The 20,333-nt window shown below is 52.8% G+C and overlaps 7 protein-coding genes across 7 annotated transcripts; 3 read left to right on the forward strand and 4 right to left on the reverse strand.

Annotated features, from left to right (window-relative positions):
* Positions 1 to 3,620: 3,620 nt before the first annotated feature.
* K460DRAFT_406221 (uncharacterized protein) lies at positions 3,621 to 6,821 on the reverse strand (the record flags this gene model as incomplete). Its single annotated transcript, XM_040936930.1, has 3 exons — positions 3,621 to 4,842; positions 4,898 to 5,269; positions 6,529 to 6,821. 3 exons carry the CDS (start codon positions 6,819 to 6,821, stop codon positions 3,621 to 3,623), a joined length of 1,887 nt encoding a protein of 628 aa, XP_040788557.1.
* Positions 6,822 to 8,773: 1,952 nt separating this feature from the next.
* On the reverse strand, positions 8,774 to 9,961 carry K460DRAFT_281922 (actin depolymerizing protein; the record flags this gene model as incomplete). Its single annotated transcript, XM_040928534.1, has 1 exon — positions 8,774 to 9,961. The coding sequence occupies one exon, from the start codon at positions 9,959 to 9,961 to the stop codon at positions 8,774 to 8,776; it is 1,188 nt and encodes a 395-aa protein (XP_040788558.1).
* Positions 9,962 to 11,512: 1,551 nt separating this feature from the next.
* K460DRAFT_430963 (uncharacterized protein) lies at positions 11,513 to 12,665 on the forward strand (the record flags this gene model as incomplete). Its single annotated transcript, XM_040938333.1, has 2 exons — positions 11,513 to 11,668; positions 11,773 to 12,665. The coding sequence occupies 2 exons, from the start codon at positions 11,513 to 11,515 to the stop codon at positions 12,289 to 12,291; spliced, it is 675 nt and encodes a 224-aa protein (XP_040788559.1). The 3' UTR covers positions 12,292 to 12,665.
* A 195-nt stretch (positions 12,666 to 12,860) lies between these two features.
* Positions 12,861 to 13,709, forward strand: K460DRAFT_282971 (uncharacterized protein; the record flags this gene model as incomplete). The annotated part of the gene is made up of 1 exon (XM_040928613.1): positions 12,861 to 13,709. One exon carries the CDS (start codon positions 12,861 to 12,863, stop codon positions 13,707 to 13,709), a length of 849 nt encoding a protein of 282 aa, XP_040788560.1.
* Positions 13,710 to 13,909: 200 nt separating this feature from the next.
* K460DRAFT_430965 (acid phosphatase/Vanadium-dependent haloperoxidase) lies at positions 13,910 to 15,620 on the reverse strand (the record flags this gene model as incomplete). Its single annotated transcript, XM_040938334.1, has 3 exons — positions 13,910 to 14,607; positions 14,659 to 15,490; positions 15,538 to 15,620. The coding sequence occupies 3 exons, from the start codon at positions 15,618 to 15,620 to the stop codon at positions 14,338 to 14,340; spliced, it is 1,185 nt and encodes a 394-aa protein (XP_040788561.1). The 3' UTR covers positions 13,910 to 14,337.
* Positions 15,621 to 17,263: 1,643 nt separating this feature from the next.
* K460DRAFT_355734 (uncharacterized protein) lies at positions 17,264 to 18,229 on the forward strand (the record flags this gene model as incomplete). The annotated part of the gene is made up of 1 exon (XM_040931899.1): positions 17,264 to 18,229. The coding sequence occupies one exon, from the start codon at positions 17,264 to 17,266 to the stop codon at positions 18,227 to 18,229; it is 966 nt and encodes a 321-aa protein (XP_040788562.1).
* A 464-nt stretch (positions 18,230 to 18,693) lies between these two features.
* Positions 18,694 to 20,245, reverse strand: K460DRAFT_406227 (diacylglycerol O-acyltransferase 2A; the record flags this gene model as incomplete). The annotated part of the gene is made up of 2 exons (XM_040936931.1): positions 18,694 to 19,708; positions 19,758 to 20,245. The coding sequence occupies 2 exons, from the start codon at positions 20,243 to 20,245 to the stop codon at positions 18,694 to 18,696; spliced, it is 1,503 nt and encodes a 500-aa protein (XP_040788563.1).
* Positions 20,246 to 20,333: the final 88 nt, after the last annotated feature.

The following is a 20,333-nucleotide window of genomic DNA, read 5'->3' on the forward strand; positions in this document are numbered from 1 at the left end:
AACGGGGCGTAGTGCGCATGAAATGCAGGGCAGGCCCCCCCACGATGTGTACGTATGTGATACATGTTCGGTCCGATATGGACCCGGTTAGCCGCGCTCAACGGTTGTCGCCCCTTGCATTTGAATCCAGCGACCGTAACAAACCCGTCAATTGATATAGGTAGGGTAGAGTAAGACGGGGTGAATACGTGCTCGAGGGTACGGCACGGATATCGTTTCCAACGAATCGTTCCGCGTACCCGTATCCGTATCCCGTGCCTTGCGGCTAGATCAGATTCAAGACTGGCATGTGAACATGGACGTGGACCGAGCAACGCCGGTTGTAACAACCATCGAGTAAGGATCGCGTATCAATGCCAATACCGGAAATGTCATTCCTAGTCCTCTATTGACCATGATCTTCCTGGTACTAGCTGGGTCTCCGTAGTCTGTCACCCCAATGTCTTGAACAGTGGTTTCTCACGGTCGTCGCGTTTGTTAGCGTAACGTTCGCAATGCGCGATTCCCGTTTCGTCGATTATTCTCCATCCCTCCTTCGACTTGTTGACGTTCATTACGCATCCTCTCCACTTTTAATCTAGTCTTTGGGTGACAGCTGTGACAGCGGCGACAGCGTTCGTCGTCAGCTTTGCCTTGCTACAAACGTCGCAGATCTCCAAATATCTGGCAGTCGTAGATCCTGGGGACACATTACCCTGCATGCTAGTGAATTCCATGATGATGCACATGTCCCATCTTGGACTCGGCCGTTGCAAGCGCAGCACTCCTGCTCTTTTCGATAATTTCCGATGCATATGCGCTGCTAGTATGCCTACCGCTGTCATCTTGTGGCTGCGATGTCATTCCTCGCACTCGTAGCCCTCGTTGAGCCTCTTAAAATCTAGGCGTATGACCGCTTGGCTTGCCTCACACATGGTTATTCTCGCCTTTAGCCATTTAAACACAAGCGCCGTTCTCCGAACGAGTCACGGCCCCAGCAGACGGGACTGCCTAAAGAGATGCCGAGTTATTGCAATAGGCAAGCCGGGCCAGGAAGCACGTTCCCGCAGTAAGCACAGGAGCGCCTTGTCTCGTGTGTTTCGTCAGGGATAGTTTAACGGCAGAGGGGGCCTGACGCTCCGCGGATAACCTCTCGCTAACGGGATTTGGCAAATGCACAAGGATGACCAACTCTGAAGCGAGACTGAATCATGGGAGCGAGCTAGTCGTCATGGTACAGGGGCACTTGCCTGGCAAAACCCACTCAATGGCCAGGCCATCCGGCGAACGAGTTGCATGCCGCGTGAAGCACTTGACTTGCTGCGCTCTGACCAGCGGGCAGCGGACGTCTGTGCGATCCCGCAACAAAACCGAACAGCCATGATGAATCGCTAAGGTGGGGAAGCGGAAAGGTTCGATATCAGCCGGAGGATGCGACGAATGAGGTAATTTGCAGACATGCACCGTCGGCTATCATCCCCGCACACGTCTAAAGATTCGAGGGCGTTGGGAGATTGGGAACTGATAGACCCGAACCTGGCTGTGCGTGCTGGGTCTGGCTACGTGGCTTCAATCGCGGCAGTGGGAAAGCATCCGTGCATGATGATGAGAGGAAGGAAAAAGCCGGGCCAGGGGCCGATGAGAGCCTGGGTCTCGATTCGAAACTGTGAACACTCAGGCGCCGTCATGGTTGAATCCATGGATGAGCAGCGCGGCAGATACGCCCGACGTACCCACCACCTACTCGCTGCCCACTTGCACGACGTGTTCGGCACCCGGCTAGCAGCAGTGCACCAGCCTTGCGTCACGTTACTGGTCGAGTCTGTACTACGGCCGTCGGTCTTTGAATGAAACGCAGTGTCGTGGCAGCTGAGCTAATCAAGAGCGGTCCCAGCCGTTTCCATCTCTGAATGAGCAGGACCGATAAAGTTTGCAGGTTGCCTGAATCTCTGACTAGGGGAAGTGTTGCTCCGCTGATCGACAGAACCATTATACAGCAGCACGTTGGAGTTCCCTGACTTTGGTCTTGGAACGTAGTGTGACAGGTCCCGATTCCATGGGATTACGCTGCTGTGGATATATAACCCTTGATCGAACTCGCACTAGGTAGGAACCTGAGGGATCGACAAAAGTCGCGTGAGATTAGCATAAAAAAGTTTTATTTTGGAAACAGAGTTCGGGGGGGCGATCACAGTGACGGTGTTGCAGCGTCGGGGATGATGATGAAATCATTCGTGCGTGGTGCATGGTGGTATGGCGGTGCACTGCGGTTGTGAAGAGAAATCATGGCTCGTGTTCATGATCTGCGTCCATGTTTCCCAAAAAAGAGCACAACCCAACACCACTCATTGTGTTCTGTCCAATCAGGGCCCCTACTCCACAGCATTAACGACCCCAATATCTAGTTTTGCCACAGCCTCTCCACTGTCGCGCAGCTAGCCTTCAGCCTCAGGTTGCCCTCTGCCCAAACCAATACTTCGTCGCATCCCAACACTTGACCTAATTCGACATTGTCAAAAAGAGCTCTGCGCTGTTGAGAAAGGCGTCTCCTTCTGACTCGCTCTGAAAGAAAGTCCATAGCTTTCGGCGAATCGGGAAGCCCCGCTCGGCAGCCGCCAGGCCGCGCCCCTCTGGGCCCGGGTTGAGCCATCCTGAAAGAGCATGACTAGTAAGGGTGTAACTAGTCACATGCGCGCAATCGTATAGCGTATTTGTTGAAAAAGTGCAGAACCGGTGATTTGATGGGAAGACGAGGGCGATGATATTTACTTTGTTCGTTGGGAAAAGTGTTGGGTTCAAGGTCGATGGTGCCCTGGCAAGGTGGTGTGAGAGGGGCCAAGGGTATAAACGGCGTGAAGCGAGAATGTTGGCTTGGGATCGGACAGGGTTGGTGGGGTCGTTTGCTTTAGCGAATGTCCTGGAATTGATTTACGTTTCGTAGCGAGCCGCTGTTGACGCCGACGCCTGTGCTTAAGCATTGCGCCTTGGTTTGTGCATGTAAGCTTGGTCTCTTGATCAAGTATTCAGGGTTGGAATAGAGTTTGTGCGTTGTGGCGCTTTTGTGAAAGGGGCATTAATTGGCGAGTTGCCTGAATGAGATGAGTGAGTTTGGGGGAAGTGATCTGGGAGTGTAAAGTTTGACATGTTGTTGGGGTATAGTTGTAGACACGAACCAATCGTGTGTGAGTGTGGTAAATACATTGTATTCGTCTGAACCGAACGCCCAATAGAGAGGACGTATAGATGGAGGTGATGCGTACTGCGTACATCGTCTAATACATGGCGTCATGTAGGGCGCGATAAGGAAAACAAGATGGATGCCGCTCGTGTGTGGAGGTCATTGCTTTGTGAGAAAAAGAACGCAGTTGAGTGGCGGCAAAGGTCGAGGAGAAACGCCAGCTTTCCGGTCATCCAACTCCTTGGAGCCTCTCCCTTTAAAAATACCGTAGCAATACTGTTGTAATCGAGTAGATGAAAGGTAATAAATGACAAAAGTGACAAGATAATAGCAGCGGGGTATAACGGACGTCCCTTTTTGCCGACACCAACACCGACCCAAATGCAAGTGCGAATTCAATGCAGTATTTCTAATCGGTATCCGTAGTAGATGATCCTAGTTAGGGGTATGAAGGGAAAGTAGCTCATGTGGAAGCGGAAGGGCGAATGGGCGGCGCAGCGGTTGACTGAGGTTCGAAAGTAACTTTGCGCACTTTCTGGTCACCACTATCGTGTGCAAGGTCGGACTTGCGCTTGTTGGATGGCGCTTGAGCATGTTTGCTGTCAGGTAATCTGCCGTCTCTGTTTGGGTTGTGGAAGTCATGCTGTGGTTCTGTGGCTGCCTCACTAGGTGGTCTAGTGTCGTAGTCTTGCGGGGGACAATGACTATGCGTCCACTTCCACTCCTCGTACATGGCATCGGCCTTTTTCTTGTGGGCTTGCAGTTTTGCTATCAGATTCATGCTCATTCTGCCGAGATCGTTGCCGTTCTCCGCTGGTGAGCTGTGCCGATAGGAATCGGTATTGGGAAGAGGCCGCTTCCAGGCTTCGTGGCATCCTGGACATCGCTCGACTGAGGGGTCCCGACGTCGTTGGGCATGTGATGGATCCTCGGTGGGCTGATGGTTGGGTGGGGGTGCGGTCTGCATAGAGGGCTCTATCGACGGTGTAACCGACTGCTCTGGCTCACTGTTCTCAGTAGCAGCGGGCACTGCAGGCGAAGGATCAGGACGAGGTTTCTGGAAGGGTGGCATGTTTTCCGAGGTGTAATTAGCGATGAAGCGGACGTTGTAGCGTTGCTGTCGCGTGGTACTATTGTTGGTTTGGTCTGAAGAAGCAGATGGGCCCAAAGTTTTGGTTGCGGACTCAATGGCAGTGGGCGAAGAGAAGGCGGCTTCGTGATCATGTGGCTTGGCGGGCTCCATGGAAACGGGATTGCCTTGAAAAGGTGGTTTGGCGTGCCCTCTTGCTGCCGATTGAGCTCTAGACTGTGAGGGCAATTGGCTTGTGCAGGACTCAGCTACTAGCAGGGGAGGAGACGACGGGGTGGTTGGTTGGGAGTTGGGCCTTGGACTAGCTGGATGGTGCTGACTGTGGTTTGGGCTCCGATGAGAATAAGAAGACAGGAATTCGGAGGACGAGGCCGAAGACTGCGTGTCCGTGGAAGCCTCTATGCGTTGCTGCGAGATGGCCGAGTCTTGGCGTTGGCTGTTGATTGGTCTTTGTGAGGGTGCTGCGTCCTGCAGGCTCTGGCAATCTTCAGACGTCAAGGCAGAAGTGAAGGGCGGGCCGGCAGGCTGGAGTTCCCGGTGATGGTAGCGCGGTTGATCTAGAGCAGTAGTAGATGGTTCCCTTGCGTCGGTAGGACTAGGACAAGAGGTCAGGACATTTGGGCGCGGGCACGATGATTGATGGCGACTACGTTACCTGACATGAGGGCTTGGGTGATTGACGGCTGTCCAGGACGACGGTTGCGCAGGTGTTGGAAGTGGCGCCGGGGGAGGGGTCGAAGGGGAATCTCGAGGGTTGACGGGCAGTGGGCGCCCAGAATGAGAATGGTCTAGGTGGTGGTGATGGTACGTAGGCGGTGAGGTAGGCGTTCTCGACAACGACGACGACGACGATAGCAGCTCCGCGACGCTGGGCAGCGTGGTTCCCGGGCTCTGGAGTTGACGCCAACCACTCCCCATGGTGGGCGGGCTGGACGAGGGCGTGGGGAAGTGCGCTCTTATGAAGGGCACCAGCAATGGTGATGTGTGTGTGTGTGTGTGAAGCAGTAGCAGCGGGCAGAGGGCTGTTGGTTGCACAGAGGGGAGGAGTAGTTAGTACAGTCGCACACGCACACTGTGAAGAGTAGGTAGGGTACTCTCTCTCTCTCTCTCTCTCTCTTCCACTCCCTCTCGCGTCTTGCTTGTGCTCCACTCTTTGTCGCTCGTTTGGCCCGCAGGACGGCGTAAACGAAGGATGAGCCGTGGCTTGCTACCCTGCATCTCATTTGCGGGCGGGGAAAGCGCGCTGCAGTGAAAAGGCAAGAGCGACCCACTTCTCTCCATTGCGTGCAGCGGGGGTCTCCTTTGCACCTGCCGCCCCAATTCATGTCAGGCAGGGATCTTGGATGGCGGGAAGAAGGCGCGGCCGAGGGTGGGATGGCGCTAGGCTAGGCAGGGCCGGGGCGACGGGCACCTCATCCGCCGCCAGTCGACGACTTTCCCGTCTCAGCCCAGCAGCCAGCAGCAACGCATCCCCCCTGCCCTCCACACCTCCTCCTTGCAAGATTATCATTCATCTCCGTTGCTTGCGCCCACATGCTACCACCACACACAACGGCGTCTACCCGCCAAATGCAGCGCGCGCACGCGGAATGACCAGCAATGCCAACAGCGCGCCCTCCATTGAGCGCGCTTCGCTTCGCGGGACGCCCCGTAGGAACCTCGCCAAGACTATACTTCTTCCTCGCTATGCTCTACCTCTCATCTCGCCTTCTCAACCACCCACCCACCCACACACACACACACACCCTTCTCCAGTCTCCGCCCCCACCATGGTCGAGTACGTACCCGCTAATGCAGCCATCCTTGTGGCGTGCGACGACAAGCTTCAGCGGCGGCCACCATGACGTGCTATACTGGCATTGCCTCACCGATGGATAATAGACGTGGCGTACCTCGCCTGTTGTCTTTCGCTGTATAGTCAACTCGCCACCGCGACACTAGACAATGTCCGGAATGGAAGAGAGCCTTGGGATCGAAAACGCATCCTATTTAGGCCATATGGCGCCACTTCACCTCAATCTGGGCTTGGCCAGGAGGATGCAACGCCTTTTGCTCCCCATCTTGGACAGTTGCATGGTGCATGCCGCCATACCTCGAGTCCTCGTTACGTTTCGTTGCATCGCGATTGGAGACTGCTTCGCTTCGCCGACAATGCGAGGGTGAGGAAGCATGAGCCCACTGCAACAGATCACGATTCCGCTTCTTGTTGCTATTGGTGACAAGAGGCCAAAACCTGAAACATGGTGGTTGCACAAGGAGAATGGCCACGCGAGTGCCCTACGCCCTCACCGTTCGGGTACTTGGCTCCTCGCAAGCTGCATTCCATTCTCCCCACTTGCCGAGGAATTGACTCTGCGGGATCCGCTCGACTTGATACTCGGGTGGCCCGAATGCACAATCTTCGTCTTCTCTCCCGGCAAGAGCCTTGGTCGTGTTGCACGAAAAGCTCTGTGCCGTGTCACAAACCCATTCAAGTGACTCGCTTCGAGGCTGTCGAAACTCATGCGAACTCCCGAACCTGATGGTGGGCTCACTTAGATCCAAGCCCACCGTCCCCTGAGCGTCGTCCTGCATCACGATCCTGCGCAGTTGAACAGCAATTCGGCCCAAGTCTACATTCCGTAGTCCTCAGATAGACCAGTGATAGCCGGTGGCTCCACCAAGTCGTCTATTATGCTCACGTAAGCGCATACTCCAAGACCCTACTCATCAACCAGTAAACAAAATCACCGGTTGCAAGCGAGTCCATGTCCATGCAGACGGTTGATGAGCCATGTGAGCGCTAAACCGAAGACTTTCACTGCTGCAAGCCCCTAGCATCGGGAGACTTTCCCCGGCTCGCTTGCATGTCTAGCTCAAAAGACCAGGGCCCACGTCAAAAGAGACAAGCCTACCAATCAACGAAATGTGGGCGTCACACAGTCAATCTTGCAGCTTACGGCAGTCCTTGTAGCAAGTTTCCTTATATGGGGCTGCCCCGCTTACGCATGTGCCTGCGACATTGAAACCTGGATGCACAACTTTCCAGCGGAGGTTAGGTCGGGTGCTGCAAGGCTAGTGCAGGTCACAGCATCGCACGACACGTACTTACCCTCGTTCGCTTACCTTTTGACAAGGAAAGTAGCCTCCGCATTTGCAACCGACTGGCTTGTGCTCTACGAGGAATCGCCACCGCCATAGAGAATGACAACCTCATCCTTGTCAATACAAACACGTTAGGAATGGGAACGAAGCCACCGAATACGTTCCTGGAAGCACTGTAGCTGCCAGCACCGAATCATTGTCGTCTTTGCCACCAGATAGATCAACTCGTTCGACTTTCCTCAGTCTCACTGTTATGAAAAATAGTAGGATCAAGGCACCTCGAACTCACCCAGGTCACGCATAATGTCTCGGCATTGCACCATGTCGCATTTAGGTCATATCGCAGACCACACAGGAGCTGTAGCTTCCCATGCGCTCTGCGACATCACTTGCATAGCTTTTCGCTGCAAGTAACCGCATCTCATTCCAGGTTGGACTGCCCAGGACTATTGACAATACGCACGGTACAGCTTCTTTATTCGTCGTATATAGGTACGCCTCAACATGTATTCAAACATGTATTCCTGTATATCATCCCCCTTTCTAGAATATTGGCAACACATGCCAGAGTCTTGGTACAACCTTGCATCGTTCAAAAGACTTCTAGCATCGGAGAACTCCGTTCAGCGACCGGGAATACGGCCTGAGGTCTCTAAACATAGACCACATGTTTTCAGCAAACTCTAGCACCACGGGTTCGCTTGCTAAACGGGCCGCACCCGTGAGCTTATTCGGACCACTGGCGAGTTTTTTTCTTTTTTCGTTGGATTGTTGGGCCTAGAATTGGGCCCGCTTCGGGTGCTGGCAGGCTGGTTCGATGGGTGCCCGCATCCCGCGCGTACGAACCAAACACGATTGGGGAAAGTGAGGCTGCGAGGTGCGACATGGGGTTGGGATGTCATCTCGATGGCGAGCATCATGTCACTCACGCGTTGGCGAACCTAGCATTCAACACTGGCGCCGGGTCTTTCAACTGCGATGAGTATCGCCGGGACGTAGACGGCGAACGGTGAGTTCTTCTAGCGTCGTGTAATATTTCTCGGAAAAGAGAAGGGATGTCGGCGTTCAAAGCCTTTGTTGGGTCATGATTGACAGCATTATTACCGCTACGACAAGCCCTTCCTTTGCGTCACATTACTCTTCATTACACCGTGCTTTCTATTACGAGAGTGCAGATCATGTTGTTTCTTTTAACTCGATCTACCCGGCAAACGACCATTGTAGTGTGAGATCTTTCTGCGCCACTGTCGGGCTTCTCGTCCACCCACGCTACTCTGTCTTCTAGCGCGCTGTGGGGTAGATTGTCCCGGTGATGACTGAATCTGATTAGCTTTACGCGGGAATGGAATCGGAGCAGCGCAATAGCGACGGGAAGAAGGAAAATAAGACTATGCAGCCATCAATCTAGGGATAGAAAGTCTCTCTCTATTCTTGACACAATCTCACGCCTCAACAGCAGTCCAGAACGCCCGTCCTTCGTTGCCTTGCTTGACCTTGGCGACACTTAGATCTGCCGCATCTTGCTGCCAGCTGATGTATCTCTGTACTACCTGCAACCACATCGCCTTCTCCGCTCTACTTGCTCCTCGTCCTTCCCAAATCCATATGCCCTTCCCCGAATCCAGCAGAAAGACATCGTCGCCATGCAGATCCTCCTTCCCGATACCATTCCCCTCTTTCACCAGATCAAACGCCATATCCCCACCCGCATCGCTAAGCCGGAACAATTTCTTCACCTCCCTCTCTGTAGCCGCCGATACAGGCCGTGGAGCATGAAACTGCATGCTGAACAAATCAACGTCGTGACCACCCAGGTAGTCAACCACAACTTTGGACCGTGGCTCCGTCTGCGCAAGAACCTCCACATCGACATGTTTCGCAATCGTCAGATCGTGCACCACCTGCGCTGCTTTCAGCTTCTCCATCGGCGCGCACTGCTTGCCCTGCCACACGTATATCTTGTCTCCCTTGTCCAGGATGAACACGTCTTGTTCGTCCAGACTCTGCCAGCTGGGCGCAACTTCGTGCACTAAGATGGCATCACGACCTGCTGCAGCGCTGGGGTGCTGGAACACCCGCAACAACGTATCGACATGCGGCGACACCTCGTCTAGATCCACGTGCGTAAAGCCCGACTTGACACCGCCGCGCAGGATCTTGAGGCGCGGGAAGACGCGCGCAAAAGCATCGGAAGGAGCGGTCTGCAGCTCACGATGCTGTGTCGCCGCGCCGTGGAGAAATTCATCTAGTTCGACCGTCTTGTACGCTGCGGTCCCGGCTTCATCCTGCGTCGTGTGCGCCCCGAGCCAGAAGAAAATGTCATGAATCAACTTCTTCTCCTCGGCCCCCTCTCTTCCTTGTCCATCAAAGCTCTTACTCAGCAAAACAATATACGAGTCTCCCTCGTGGAAACTCCCGTATTTCCCTCTCGGCCACGGCACGACTTCAAAGTCTTCAATGCGCCAGACGAACAGGCCTGGTTCGGCGCCGACGACGCCGTTGTTCCACGCGGGTTCTGTGGCGGCGGATTGGTATTTCACTTTGTGGTCGATGTCGGAGTTTATCAGCGCGACGTTGGAGTCGCGCCAGTCGTATTGGTCGGGGTGCACGAGGCCGTTGTGAGGCGGCATTGTGGTGGGAAGGGTAGAGGAGAGGGAGTTCGTAGTCGTGAGGAGATGGCGAGAGGGTCTTGGGAAGCTAAGCTAAGCTTCAGGGTGCTACGGAGCTGTGGTGGGGCAAGGGGTCTGAAACGTGGGGTGTGTCGAGCTACGTCATTGCTATTTTTGGAGCGTTGGAATGAGCGCGGGGATAAGAGGTTTGTTCAGCTTCGTCTTGTACATTAGCACAGTTATTCCACTGAGAACTGTACTGCTGGCCACACGTGCTTTTTCTTTCTTTCTATAGGTGCTCTTAGCAATTCGCTCGAGGAATGAGATAGGTTATGAACGATTGCGAATTCCTACGTAGGGAGTAAGGTATTTTGGCATGCCGTGTTGTACATAGTGACCTAAAAGTAATGTTAGTACTTGTATCCAACTATTATCATACATGTTTACCTCATACGCGCTGTTGGGTTTCTCACATCACTGTATATAGCGCTGCCAGCAAACCTCCCTTGGCCCCCTTATCTTTTCCCTTCTTCTTCTCGTCTCCGTTATTGAGCTCTTGTGATACCGGATATCTTTTGCTGTCTCTTTTGCTGTCATGGCCTGAGATCTCTTTAGCTTACTCAGGCGTGACGTGGATGATGTTGTCTTTGCTGCGTTGCTCGTTCATGTACTTGGAACAAGGATTGCTGAAGGAGTAGGGCAGTGTGTCAATGTGAGCTGGGGTGCTTAGCTTTGTTTATGTGACGAACTCAGCACTTCAGCTCTAGTTTGGGGTTGCTTCTAGCAGTAGGGAAGTTGATCGTCGCACAACCGTAGATTGCGAAGAAATAGCAAATTGAAAAATGGTGAGCATTGTAACCGCGAGAAGGATAGCTAAGACAAGGCCGGGCTTGACACGTTCGACACATCAAACATGACATAGGATTGCGAAAGAAATGATGGTATTGGAATCTAACAATGAAAAAGAGAAGAAGAAAGCAAAGAGTGTACTGTGCTTGTAACAGACTGAAGGAAAGCTTGTCCGCAGAGAGGGCGTGCAGTTGGAAGGGCCCAGGTCTAGATTGCATTCATCAGAAAACAGGCATCTAAGATTCAAAAGAAGTACATTCGAAACTGGGTAGGATTGTGGATGCGAAGATACGGGTATTTCAACGTAGGAGTGGAGCCTCGTTCATCGGCGCAAGCGCCGCCGAACGAGGGGCGGGGCGGGGCGGGCATCCTCACAGCTGCTCACGCTCGAACGTCATCTTCCTCCTGTACCACGCTCATCTCATCTATAATCTATAATATGTCATCTTGGAGTGCCTGATCCTATAATGCCTTTTTCACTTACAACCAACCGGGCGCAGGTCCCTTTAACAGTTAACAAGAGCCATTTGCAGGTAGCGTATGCTGACGAATCTCGCACCAAAGCACCAAAACGACGCCGAACAGTGTGATTCGCTAGGGATACGATATTGTAGATGCCGGGCTGATACTGAATTGGCGGTCTAGTGTTCCTTAAAACCTATTCTTCTCCTCCAGCTGTCATTCGGTCATTATTCTCAGATCAAGTATTCCTTTCCTTCCAATATGCGTTCTTCAACATACATCGCAGCATTCGCAGTCTCCGCTGTCGCGCAAGAGTCGGCCACAGTGCTCAACTACTTTCAGCTCAGTAATACCCTCACTGTTCTAGGCTCAGACGCGAGCGCCACAACCTATGGGAACACGTGCCCCCCGCAAAGCGTAGGCATCTCTGCAATTCCAACGCAATTGCGCAAGTCCCACTTTCAGGCTTAAAGATGAGTCACTGACGTCGCTCAGGACCAACTCCAGCTCCTACTGCGAAGCCCCGCCTGCGCCGCCAGGACCAAACAACGAGCGATGTCGATGGCTACTCCATCTGCGAACCGTTTACCCTCATACAAGGCGCTTCGACGTACGAATTCCACCTCACGGATCCTGCACCAGGCGTATGGACGATAGATATGGCCTGCAAGTGGCAAGGTGCAATGACAACAGCAGATCTAACCTGTGCTGTTACACGGGGTGGCTACGTCGCCGGTTCGGCTGGCGTCGGAACTACAACAACAGTTCTGAAGCAGAGCGTGATACGGGACATGGAGGCATATCAGACAGTCGCCTTGGTGAGCGCATCTGGCGCGTCTTCGGGTAGTTCCTCGGTGTCGGCTTCCCGTACCACTTCGCAATCTGGGACAGGAGCTGCCTCGCCTAATCGGTCTGGGTCTGGATCTGGTTCAGCTGCCGCGACTCAGAGTACTGGCCTTGCGCCTGCGGGACCGTTGGCCACTGGTGCGATGGGGCTTCTTGGTGGTGCGGGTATATTTGCAGCGGCACTTGCGTTCTAAAGTGCACAGCGTACTTCGTATTCGTTGCTACGGAGTTGGACCAATCCTTGGAATGCCTGTAAGTTGCTGCAGAACCAAGGTTGTGCAAAGGTAAGTGATCTATGATTGCTACGATTCGCTGCAGCATCATAACTTTTATGAACATACTTATTTTATTTGTCATAATGTTTCTCTGTTCTCGATTGATCGATTCCTTTCTGAAAGTATGAAGGCCCATGAAAGCCTGTCTCTTGGTGCGAGTGGGACTTCCGGAAATTCACCGCGCCTTTGAGACACGTGCTAACGCGTCATCCATCGACGCGAAACCATCCTTTGCTGGGCAGTAGGCCATCGCGGTGTTACTAACCCCGCAACCGTCACTACGCCGTTTGCGGCGCTGGATATATTTCGGTGACTTCCACTGTACCTCGTTCCGCAGTCTTTTCTTTGTCTCACCTGCTGCCTGCAACGCCAAATTTCAACAACTCAATACATGCCACAACCTCGAATTCTACTCCGAAAGAAGGGCTTCAACATCAAGAACATTCATTATGGCTATCCTAATCGATCAGAAGTCTGCGTTGCCGAACATGTTTGCTGATCCAGCAAAAACACGACTCCTGAGCACTCTTATTCGCCATGCCTCCGCGCCAGCAAGCCCACGATTGACGATTGACATTTTCAACCCCAGCGAAGGAGGTCTGGGTTATCATCAAAAGCGCTCAGTGCCGCCTCACAGGTCCTCCACGGTTGTTGCATCACGGTCCAACCAAAGCCTCCTGAACGAGCTATCGCTCTCCCAATCTCTCGTGTCCCGCCTGCGTCGCGATCGCGATAGCTGGCGCTCTCTTGCTCAGAAGCAAGGGACTGACCTCGCAGCCCTTGAACCGTTGATCAGGGAACAAACCCACACTATATCCCAACTTGAAGATCAGAAATCTAGCCTCGACCGCCGCAACGAAGATGACCGCTCCAAGGGCAAGCACCTATACTCCCGCTTCCAAGGCCTAATCACCAAGCATGACAAGCTCGTAGACCAACTCAACGATGCACTACGCGCCATCAACCAGCTGAAGAAGAGCGATCGCGCCAAAGGCAAAGTCCAACAGCGGAACCTGAGATTAAAAGCCACCCTGCAGCACTACACTTCAAGAAGTGAGCCATCTGCTTCTCGATCCGATGGCAGTGTCGAAGCTACCCTGCTAGAAGCGCTTGCGGCCACCAACGAGCGCATTGAAGAGCTGGAGAGGAAGGGCGAGGATCTACTGGAGGCGCTTGAGAGGCGGGATAATAGCAGCGGAAGCGATGACGATCACGAAATGGAAGAGAAGGATGAGGAGGCGGAGCTGCGGGAGGCCAAGGGCGCGTTCCAGGGTGTCATCGAGGACGAGACGTTTAAGGAGCAGAAATTGAACTGGGCGGATCTGCTCAATGAGTGAGGGCGTACTTCCGAGGTTTCTAGCTTCTGGTATGGCCCGCAAATGGCGCAGTTATTGCTGCGTGGAGTTGTTTTATGAGCTGGATGTGCGTTGCATCAGGTATATATCGGCAAATTGGGAACATACACATTCCTCGCTGCATCATGGCCCTCATCAACAGCGTACCACCTCTATCGATTCTGGAAATATGCTCTATTAATAGCGAAGTTCGATTTTGCAAGCCACATTATGCTGGTCGTGAATACATTCACATCGCTTGCCAGCAAGTAGTATGTTCTTAGATACCCGTGAGCAGCGCGGAGTAGTCTTCACAAATCTGTATTATCTGAATCGCGCTCATCACATCATATCTTTTCATTGTTCTCGTCATCGGACACAGTAGAAACAATCTAGCGAGAGTTATGCTGTGGCGTAGGAGTGAGTTTAGAGAAGAGAAGGGAGCATGTCTTCAAACTTGGGCTTTGGTGGATCCTCTCAGACGGTCAGGCAGTGACGATAAAAACCTGTCGACAACCAGCGAGCTAAACATACTCAAGGGGAAGTGGTCATTTTACTTGACCCATCTCTTTCATTGCTCGCATAATCAATTCACCCGTCATTCCGCTCAAACCTCTAAATCCTCTTACACTCAAAACTTATCCCACCCCTTCTCAAAAGCCTCCACCGTGGCCTTTCCTACATCAGACGAGAACTGGAAATGAATGCCACCAAAGATTCTGCTATCCCCGTTATCCTTGACCGCCTGTTTGAGACTCTTGTATCGTCTCATAATCACACCAATGCCCGCGCCTGTCCCATTCGTGCTCTGCAGAATATCAATGGTATCGCTGCCATTGTTCCAGGGCTTGATGACTGCAGCCGCGGCCCCGCCGAAAATCGCATGTGTGGATATGTACTCCTGGTGATTTGGCGTAGGATCAAGCAGGGGCGTTCAAGTCGGATTCGACACATTCTTGCCACTGGGTAGCCAGATGTCGGTTCTGCGGATCGCAGTCACGGGCCGCCAGGAGTTGTAGAATGCCTTCGAGTCCCATCCTGCGATCGCGGCGTTGGCTAAGGCGTAGTTGACTTGCAGGTAGAATTTGGCCGAAGTCAAGACATCTTTGGCATAGCGGTTTCCAACGATGTTATGGGCCACACGGTTCCATTGGATTGTTGAAGATTCGCGCCAAAAGTATGCTGTCTCTGTGTTATAGGGCGTGCGTACGGTGGAATTCTTTTCTCCCTGCGCTTTGACGTAGTTCAAGATAGCTTCGTACTCGGAGGAGTTCCAGGCTGGTGGTGGAGGTGCACGGAAGCGCGTGATGTCGCCGAGTCCGCTGAATGTACGCAGGTAGCGTGCTTGTGGTGTGTCGGGAGCAACAAAAGCTGAGCCTGGGGTTCTTTGATAGACACCTGGAGTTGCTGGATTGTATACATAGTTGACGAAATTGTTCAGTTTGTCGTCTTGTCGCGCGTTTGTGACCTTGATAGCTGCTTTCCGTCCAATAGCTGCCGCGCGCCAGTAACGATCGTCACTTTCACTGATATTGATCTTGACCAAGATGTCTTGTGCTGACTTGAAGATGTTCCCATAGTTGCGCGTGCCATGGAATGTCCAGGTGAGGCTGTCGTGCGCAGCGTGCGACACAGCGAGTTGTTGAAAAGCAAGTGATTCGTTCTTGGTCTGGACGGCGGTAACGTAGATAGCTGCCTGAACGACAGCTTCGAACCAGCCAGAAGGTGGGGATTGAAGACCGCCGATCAAGGAGTTGTTTGAGAGAAGGCCGGATTGGTCGACCCTTTTTCATTTAGCTATGCAATCGTCGAAAATTGTAATCGCTCTCACCAGTACTGCACAATATCACCAGAGTATTCTGCGTTTGCAATACCAGCACTGAGCGCAAACAATAGCGTCGATAGCTTCATCATGAGGACTTAGGGCAGGTATCGACTCGATAGATTCGTCCTAGGTATCAAATGACCTCGTGGAATACTGAGAAATTCAAAACTCCCAGCCCTAGCTGAGATCCGTATCGGGGGGCCTTTTGTATGCATTTCATCGGATTCCAAATGCTAGATTGCGATCTAGACTCATTAAGCCACCAGATCGCGACATTTGTCGACCATGGCTTTATTCGGCTTCTTTGTATTCGCGCAGACCTCTAGGCGTGCGGAGTGATGCAGGACGCGCTTGGCAGATGCAGGTAGAAAATAGACAAACTTAACCGGCGTACCAATCAGCAGCTCCCCCGAAACCTTGTGCCTGTGAGGCTGAAATCGCAATCGCAGCTAGATGTGGAGTGTTAGGCTTTGGTTGTAGTTGCTATTGGAGCATGAAGCACATCAAAACCGCCAATCTTGGTACGAATTACATGAATGTCGGTGGCCCTCGAAGCTGATCAAAATTTACCGGCACGTACCAGCTACAGATCTGTTGGTACTTCCTATTACTTATTCGGGCGCACTTTGGAATCTCTGGGTGAGTCGAACCGCTTTCTTCACAAGAGTGTCTAAGTATTTTGTTCGTGCTTTCTCTTCTTATCGAATACTCGTCTGAGTTAGAAGCAATATGACTTCCAGAGGTATTGGTTACTGTAATGAAACTGGATGGCCGTGTTTCATATATTTGATGAAGAAAAGGGAGGGTATTGGCTTATCTTTGAACTATTGCCAGACTGAGTCTCCTTCCTTGTCGACTCATATCAAACCTTCTAGGCATTTGGTATTGATAGCATCGGTAGTTTCGTTGTGTGAGTAGGAGTCCTGTGTTAAGAACTGAAGTATCGGCGTAGTGGGACATCGATCCGCGGCCGCTCGCTTACGCGATCAGTGTTCTCCGCCGACCACATCCATCTCACATCCTCATCACAGGTCAACATCGGGATAGCCTGTCTTTAAAGATTTTGTATCTTCGCGAAGATCCCTGTCTTTGTTGGGATTTGTGTCGTAGAGGCTGATGCTTTGGCGTGCCTCCATGAGATTCGACATCTGGCCTGGGCGACTCCGTCGAGGGCTTGTTGCGGACAAACATAGTTGTTTCAAAAGATGTACATGGCTCCTGCTTCTTTCTCTTGGGTATTATTGGTTCAATAACTGGATGAGTTGCAGTGATCCCGAGTACGACTCCGCTTCCACGATTGGCTGAGAGCTCTGAACGAGCTTTAAACTTCTTCCCTTCACCCATATCACAATGTATGACTTCAAGTCAGGTATCGCTGCGAGAATCCCTGGAAATCAATTAGCCTACTACAGGTTGATTGGAAACGCTCAAACACCAGCACCTCGTCTAGGTAGAGCGCCCTTCTAGCGCTAGAAAGTGGCTTGAGAGCATGTTCGCTCTACTTCCGTCTTGATAATTTTCGTCTTCACTTTCACGCAGCTTGCGTTTGCTCTAGCGGGCTTGCCAAGATCCAAGTCTAATCACCTTTCATTGTCCACGACGTCTTCTCACTGACATCGCAAATAATCAGCCATTGCATGTAAGCTCACTTTAACAGTGTACCTTTGAAAGCTAGCTGTGGCTACTAACCAACAACTAGTCCGAACAAAAAATCACTTGCGGCACCCCGATCATGGACGACGAAGTCATATTCATTCGCGCGACTACGACAGGAAAGCGCGAGGCAGCAGAATATGCCAATCCTCCTCCGGCGAGGCCTGCACAGCCCAGTGACGTCCCTACAGAACGTCAAGAGCGGTATCTTGCACGAGAGAAAAGCAAGACTACGGAGGGCTATATCGCGAGGCTGGACGATGCCCTCAAGCGGAAGCAGAGAGGCCTCCAAAGCAACGATTCTTCCCTCCAAGGTCAAGTTGCCATGCTCAAAGCGCAGATTGCGAACCAGGAGGAATCTTCCAGGGTAGAGATCAAAAGTCTCCGCGAGCACAATGCGAAGCTTGAGTACAATGCAACCGCACACAACGACAAAACCCGTGCTCTGGAGGCCAAGATTCTCAGCTTGACAGAGGAAGTCCGTGAGCAGAAGAGCCTGCACAAAGCGGGATCAAGCGATGACGCCCGAATCCTAAAAAGAAGAATCAAGCTGTCCATAGAGAGAGCCGAGAGGCAGAAGCAGCAGATTAAAGACCTAGTCAAGGAAACCGACACTCTATCCCGCAAAGTCGAGAAGCTGAAAGCCGAGCGTCAAACCACCAGGCCTGAGCAAGGCAACACTGCGGTACTTGACCAATCCGACCAAATCAAGACCCTCCAAGCTCACGCCGCGCGACTAAAGCAAAAGCTCCGCGAGCGTGGCGACCACCTCATCCGACTAAGTCGCGACAACATTTCGCGAACGGAACTGCGAAGGGAGAAGAAAGCTGCGTTAGAAGCTACCAAGTCGCTGCGTACGCATGTCGCGGGGATGTTCATACACTACCGCGCTCTTTCCGAGAAAAACGCCGTGTTGCTAGAGAAGCTCTCGGGTATGGCGGAAGCGGGTGGGTTTGGAGATCCGGGGAGCTTGTATCGGAAGGAGCTGGATAGGTTGAAGGGGCAGCCGATTGAGGAGTTGTACGAGTATAAGAGCAGGGTGTGATTGATGGGGTTGGCTTTCTCGTACGATAGATTACGATGCAAGACTGCAGTGTTCGGAGTCTGTCATCCCCCAATGACATAGAATATGCCTTTCTTCCAAGGCATAAGCACCAAGAGGAAGTCCCGTTGGGCTATTTCTTGCATTGTATGGTCTTGTTCCGTCAGGAAGGCTACGTTGAACGAACGGTTTCTAGCTCCAATCGTTGGTTAGTTAGTGAGATCGAACTACGTCCCCCTTCTAAACCAGTAGTACCTTACCTACTTTGTATCTTCATCACACTCATGTATAATTCTGCCAGGATTTGGACACAATGGAATTCGTGGGTGCAATGTTGCACAGTAAGTAGTTACAAGGCTCGGAAAGGATCGACGTTGTCGAGGATATATCCTGTACGCTGGACCGGCAGTCTCCAATGGAAGAATACACACCACATCGAAAGAAATACGCCTCATTTACCCAAGTAATCACTCTACAATTTCGAGCTCGCCAGTCCGCTGCTTCGCAAACGTGTCCTTGTGCTCCTCCCACAAGCGCATGAGCTCACTAATGTACTTCTCATGGACCTCATCCAGATACTCGGCATCCGGGTGTTTATCCTGCACCACTCTAATGGGCCGTCCGACCACGATGTTTATGGGCCTGCGGTAAGGCATCATGCCGACATCGTAGTTGAAGATGCCTCGTGCGTGGAATATGGGTATCGTAAATCCCATGACCTTCTTGACGAGCAACTGAAACTTGTGGATGTACGGATGCGACTCGGTGTCGAGTTGGTCGTAAATGTCGTTTTCGCCAAATGCAAGCACAGGGACGAGGTCGGCGCCGGTGCGAATCGCCATCTTGACGAAACCTTTGCGACGGCGGAGGACGAGGCGTACGATGCCGGGGCGAGCGTCGAGGGATTCGCTGGCGCCACCTACAACAATGGTGATGGCGCGGCCCATGCCCTCGCCATTAGTTCCACCTTTAGATAGCAAGTTTTCGCAGGACTCGCGGGACACGGAGGCCATGCCCAGACGAAGGGCGTACTCGCGGTAGATGGGGTAGCGGAAGTTGGAGTCGAGCGTCAGCAAGGCATTCGTGATGCCAGGAAAGAGCTGGGAGAAGCCCAACGCCTCTGTTGCAAACGCAGCAAATGCGCCATGAGAGATGATACCATGGGGATGGTAGCCAAATATGTACTTCCTTGTAGGCTCCAGCTCCTGCGACCGATGCAGACGTGCGGGGAAGTATGACGCGAAAAGCGACCAGACGGGGAGGCGTCGCAGGCGCTCGCTGCGGAGGGAAAGTTCGCCCGATGTGCCAGCATTGGAGAAGAGGACGTAGACGGTGTAGGGAAGGAGGATGGGCCAGAGCACAGGTATGCTGCAGAGGAAGAAGAATATGGCGAGGCCGCCGACGATGCTGAGCGTGTGCATGAGTACGGCGAGGGTCTGGAGGCGGCGCTGTAGCGGTACGTTCATAGGCGCAAATCGTATTCTGCTGTAGTTAGTATATAAACAATCTAATAAAGACAAATTTAACCTACTTGCTCCTGGCCCATCCAGCACCAGCCTGTCGTCCCGACTTGAGCTCTGAATTCCTACGCTTGAGAGCATCCGTCCTCGCGCCCTTGTCGAGCTCCAGCGACGGCTTGACGGTTGTCAGCGCATCACCATGGCCGTTCTGATGCTTCTCATAGAGTCCGTTCTCTGTGTGTTCGCCACGCTTGCGGGCAGGAGAGCTGCGCGACCCGCCCCGGCGATGGCCCTTTACTGTCGGGCTCTTGGGCGACGAGTCCAAGCCAACCCCTTCGAGACTGTCTTTGTCTTCTGCAGACGGGATCTTGATGCCATTGGCCTTGACTTGCTCTGCCTTGTCTCTCACGCGCCTCCCAGCGTGCTCGAGGGTGCCATCCGTGTGGTTTGCATGTGATTCTGGCTCGAGCGCTTCTTCGGCGGCGTTGGCGTACGTCTTGGGCGGGAGGTCTTGTCCTGCGCGCTCCTCAGGCGCGGATGGCTCGGGATTCAGCGACATGGCTAGCAATGGGCTGGAGGAGGGAAAGGGGGGAGGATGTGTGTGAAGGGGGTTATGGGGACATAATTGGGACTTGTTGGGTGAATAG

This window comes from Cucurbitaria berberidis (genome assembly GCF_010015615.1).
Source record: "Cucurbitaria berberidis CBS 394.84 unplaced genomic scaffold K460scaffold_3, whole genome shotgun sequence".
Lineage (NCBI taxonomy): Eukaryota > Fungi > Ascomycota > Dothideomycetes > Pleosporales > Cucurbitariaceae > Cucurbitaria > Cucurbitaria berberidis.